At 42.4% G+C, this 4,600-nt stretch overlaps 2 protein-coding genes across 3 annotated transcripts; one reads left to right on the top strand and one right to left on the bottom strand.

The window, feature by feature from the left end:
- Positions 1-1,368: 1,368 nt before the first annotated feature.
- On the bottom strand, positions 1,369-3,002 carry LOC112277762 (peroxidase 71). 2 transcript variants are annotated; one of them, XM_024510461.3, is made up of 3 exons: positions 2,772-3,002; positions 2,412-2,591; positions 1,369-2,210 (listed from the first exon to the last, which is right to left on the bottom strand). In XM_024510461.3, the coding sequence occupies exons 1-3, from the start codon at positions 3,000-3,002 to the stop codon at positions 1,656-1,658; spliced, it is 966 nt and encodes a 321-aa protein (XP_024366229.1). In that variant the 3' UTR covers positions 1,369-1,655. The 2 variants fall into 2 exon arrangements, with proteins under 2 accessions (XP_024366229.1, XP_024366228.1); XM_024510460.3 differs by having other exon boundaries at positions 2,412-3,002.
- Positions 2,843-4,174, top strand: LOC149986203 (uncharacterized). Its single transcript, XM_090247983.1, has 2 exons — positions 2,843-2,983; positions 3,357-4,174. Exons 1-2 carry the CDS (start codon positions 2,944-2,946, stop codon positions 3,698-3,700), a joined length of 384 nt encoding a protein of 127 aa, XP_090104109.1. The 5' UTR covers positions 2,843-2,943; the 3' UTR covers positions 3,701-4,174.
- Positions 4,175-4,600: the final 426 nt, after the last annotated feature.

Below are 4,600 nucleotides of genomic sequence, written 5' to 3'. Positions count from 1 at the left end.
AGAGTTTAGATACCATAATTTGAAAATTTATGACTTTGAGTTGTAATGTACAATTTAGTGACAAACAAACCACACAACCAAATTTTTTTTATAATTTATATAACATATATGTTTAAAAAATAATAAATTCCAACCTCATAAACTTGCTCATTATTCAAAACAAATAATTCATAATTTTTCTTTAAATCAAAAGAATAATATGACACCTTCTCTTACTTACAAAAAGCCACATTGACTATATCAATGTTGGATCAAGAATGAAATTTTATACTCCAAATGTTAAAGAATTCTTTCTATATATTGTTATAAAAGATCCAATTAGGTCATTCTATTAAATCTTTCTTTATAAAACTAGCAACTATGTAAAAAACATATAAAGGGGTTAAATTTGTAGATCCTATTATTCCAATTTTCCATCAATTTTCCATTACAATCATTAAAGCAATGATCAAAATCATCAATCTTCAACCTTGAATGATTAAAATCTTTAATGTACTTATACTAACTTAGATTTGAATTATTTTTATATCATAGGTAGAAAAAAAAATTATTTATCTAAAAATATATTTTTTACTTTTTAATTTTTTATCTAATTATATAAAAATTTGATGAAGAGACTAAAATTTGATTTTTAGAGTATAATTGCTTGATTTTATTTTATTTTCTTGTATGTATTTTTCCTTCTTTATTTTCAGTTTTTTTTTTTTTTCTTTATATACCACCAACTAAAAAAAATCTTAATTAAGGCAATCTTGAAGTTCAAATCGAGTGTTGAATTTTATTCTCACATTCACCATTACCTAAAAATTGATACTACAAATCTTTTAAATTAATATATGTAATAAAATAAGATTGGATCAAAATTTATCTTTTGCACCATTTAGTCAAAAGATTAAGTTTTGGAAGCTTAAGCCTCCAAGTCAATATTTTTACTATTTTATTTAATTAATAAATTATTTAAATTGATATCTTTTCATTATTATCATTATTTATCAAAATAAATAACAATCTTTTTAATTTTTTATGATAATAGTGATATAAAAATAAATGCATTATTAAGTTATGATATATATATATATATATATTTTAACTATAAAACATGAATGTTTTACTCTTGAAAACAAACCAAACTTTCTCTAGTAACAAAAAAAATATATTATTTTTATTCACCCATATTCTTTTTGAATTAAAAATACATAATAGGACTCTTGGTTCTATTGAAGCTTCTCAATAGCAACATACCATTGTCAAAGAATTAATATCCTATGTGGCCAATAGTACGTAGATCTTCACAAAACTACTATCTTATTATTATCCAATTACACGCAAATGGATGTTTAAAATTAAACTCAAAAGCAACAAAAGAAATTGACAAATTCAAAGCATGGCTTATGGCTCAAGGATTCAATTAAGTTTTGGATCTTGATTATATTGGTATCGTCTCTTCAATTGTATAAATCGTAAGCAATTTACTGCGATGTGCGGTAAATTGCTTACGACAAGCAACGCAAAGCATGCCGATGCTGTGCACCGGAAAGAATGAGCACGTGGCAGTTGACGCTCACCATGTGCAATGAACTCGTCCTAATCTACTCTATGATACACGGATGCTCTCCATATCTGGGCGGCCTTGTTTCCTGGGCCCCCTTTCCTTTCTAGTGGCTGTTCACCTGGTCAAACTGTCGCCGAATTTCGCCGTCCAAACCTGTGAGCACCTCAATCTGGCTCATCTTCACCATCGCCTTGGCGAAGTTGCGGTAGAATGCCGCGCCGTTGTTGGCGTACACACCCCCGCTGGTGCGGGAGTCGTACAACAGGCTCTGGTCCGAGGTGAGCAGGCCTCTCCCGGCGATGATGTCCTTGAAGTACTGGCTGTCGAATGTGTGCGCGGTGGAATCCATGTCCACGCTGGTGGATTGGATTGCTGCATACGGGCACTGCCCCTTCAAGAACGTGGCGAAGCTGGGAGCCAGAGTTGGGTCCACCGGGGTTGTCTGAACGCGGTCGTCGAATGTGACGCACGGGGCTTTTCCGATGGTGTGGGCACCTGATAGGACTACCATTTGGGAGGGGCTCAAGCCCTTCCGCCCGAACACATCTATGAGTTGGGACACGGTCATGCTCGGGGCGGGCAGGTTCAGTGCTTCTTCCATGATGGAAACCGTTCCGTCTCGACGCCCAGCGGGCACATGCCACCCGTAACCTCCAGCCTGGACAACCACGCAGGTGCAATCCACATGTCAGAAACGGGAGCCTGATACTCGACCCCACAGGTTCAATGCGGGATCGGATGCGCTTCTGAATCGCTCATTCGATGCGCGATCGGGTGAAGTCGGGAACGATCAACCAGGCAGACATCCAACCTTCATCCACAGACACTACCAGGTTTGCGTTATGGGATGCTTGCTCACCAGTACAACTGCGTCACGGGCGGCGAACTGCAACACATCGGCGGCTGAGACTACGCCCGGGCAAGCGTTCTCCACAGCTCTTTTTGCGGCGTCGATGGCGTCAAAGCCATGGAGTCCCGTGTTGGTTCTAGCTCTTCGCTCTGTATTGGGTCCTTCTAGCAGAACGGAAGCGTCGCAGCCCTGAAGAAACCACAGAGACGGAACAATCCTGTGAGGAGATGTTGCGGTTACAGTGTGAAGCATCTGAAGCAGAAGCAGACAACTCGGGAAAACTGAATTTGAAATCCAGGTACTTCTCAGCGCAAGCTCTGCGACTCGATCCAGCTGGCTGGGGTGCTGCAAATCAAGACGATCACGTACCCGGACGAAGCAATCGTGGAACGCCATCCGAAGGATTCCAGGTGCAACGGTGTCGTCGGCCTTGGTGGATTGAGCCATAGAGTTGTAGACGATGGCCTCCACTTGGGGACAGCTGTGACGATAGAACCCTACCTTGAGTCCAGTGTGAGCGGCAGCCGGGGTGATTGAATTCATGGCAAGGGCGATGGTTACGAAGATCGCCAGTAACGCCGGTGAGGGCCACCTCCCCATCGTACTGGTAAGATTCGGTTCACCGATGTGCTAGTAGGTGGTGGAAATATCTGTAGCACCTGCACCTGAAATATATTTGTGGTTACGAGGCGCTAGTCTTGGAGTGGGACGCGCCGGAGCTCGAAACTGGATTTGGGTGGGCGCTCTGCGTCGCACTTGGATCTCATCCAATATGGACGTGGTTCAGCGTCCTGCAAAAGCGCCAGGAATCGCGGATGATCAGTAGACGAATGGATACAAGACCGCTGATCCAGATGCAGGTCGAGGTCGAGGTCGAGGTCGATCGATTGGGAGCAGCGCGAGTTGTGGTGAGACTGGCACTGCCTCTGAAACGTATTTGTATGTGGTGTTCAGGAACTGGGCAAGTCGCAAGTTTGAGTACGAAGATGCAGGGAAAGAAGATGAGAGTCGCCTTGGCTGATGAAGCTTTGCGCGTCCGGATACGAGTGGCACTGCACAAGACCGCAACGACACGAGGAAGACTGGGAGTGTCCTATATCCGAGTTGACGTCGAGAACAGTACGGGCCGTCGAACGTGTACGGACCACAGAAACCCCTCGTGGCGTTCCAAGACTTTTCGGAGTGGGCTCAAGTCTGAAGAGGGGACAGTATTGACCGTGGGACGGAGAGAGCCGGTCGCCAGCACAACATCAGCGCACATGCTTACAAATCTAACCCACGCAAGATGGAGGCTCTAGCGAAACGAAACAGTTGACAACAGCAGCTGGACTTGGGCAATATGGCGGGACCGGTCACCATGGATGAGTGATCGAGCCTGGTATTGGAGTTGGGTGACCTTGCAACATCCGCCCCTGGAAGTGAGCAGTGATTCGGTCTCCGTGCAGCTGGCAACTGTTGACTCACCAACCGGTACCCGTCATCCTTGGCGGCCGAATTGTCTGTTCATATTTGTGGGTATTATTTTTTGAAGGTTGCTTCTATTCTTTGTAGTGTGTTTCCAATTCCCCAAGTTCATTCAAATACGGTTGAGATAGATCCTGTGAAGCAGGGGTGGGGAAGCGTGATGTTTCCGGGAAACTTTGTTGATGTAATCCGTGGTGCTTCCCGCATGGATCCCATCGTGCTTTGTTGAGCATGACGTTCACTTTGTTGCACTTTATGAGTGCGGTGGATTTCCCCCAGCAGTTGAGTTCAGTTATTCTATTCCTCGATTCGATTCTATCATGCACGTGAGATACGTATGGAAATTCATGAAAGTAGCGTTACCAGGTGGCGTGTATGTGTCCTGGTCAAAACATGCGCGTGTTGTAGTGAAATGGAGTTTGAAGTTTTTGAGCTTACAAGGATATTTGCATATATTTTATAATGCACGTGAGGTAATCAACCCTGATAGCTGTACCAGAAAAACATTACTACGGAACATTTGTGTGTTTATATTGAGGCTTTTGATTTCAAGAAGGGATGGATGTGATATGCACTTGAGGATTATTTCAAATATATAAATTCTGCTGTAGTAAGCAATAAAAAGCTACATTCATTAAAACTCTTACATTGCAAACATGGAGGTATGTAAATCGATGTTTTTGTACAAATGTGTTGGCTTTGAAAGAAGAAAAATTTGTGCAAATGTTTCTAAT

The sequence above is a fragment of the Physcomitrium patens genome, chromosome 26 (assembly GCF_059467195.1).
Source record: "Physcomitrium patens ecotype Gransden chromosome 26, ASM5946719v1, whole genome shotgun sequence".
Lineage (NCBI taxonomy): Eukaryota > Viridiplantae > Streptophyta > Bryopsida > Funariales > Funariaceae > Physcomitrium > Physcomitrium patens.
The sequence above is the reverse complement of the archived record's forward strand: the minus strand, read 5'-3'. Positions and strand labels throughout refer to the sequence as shown.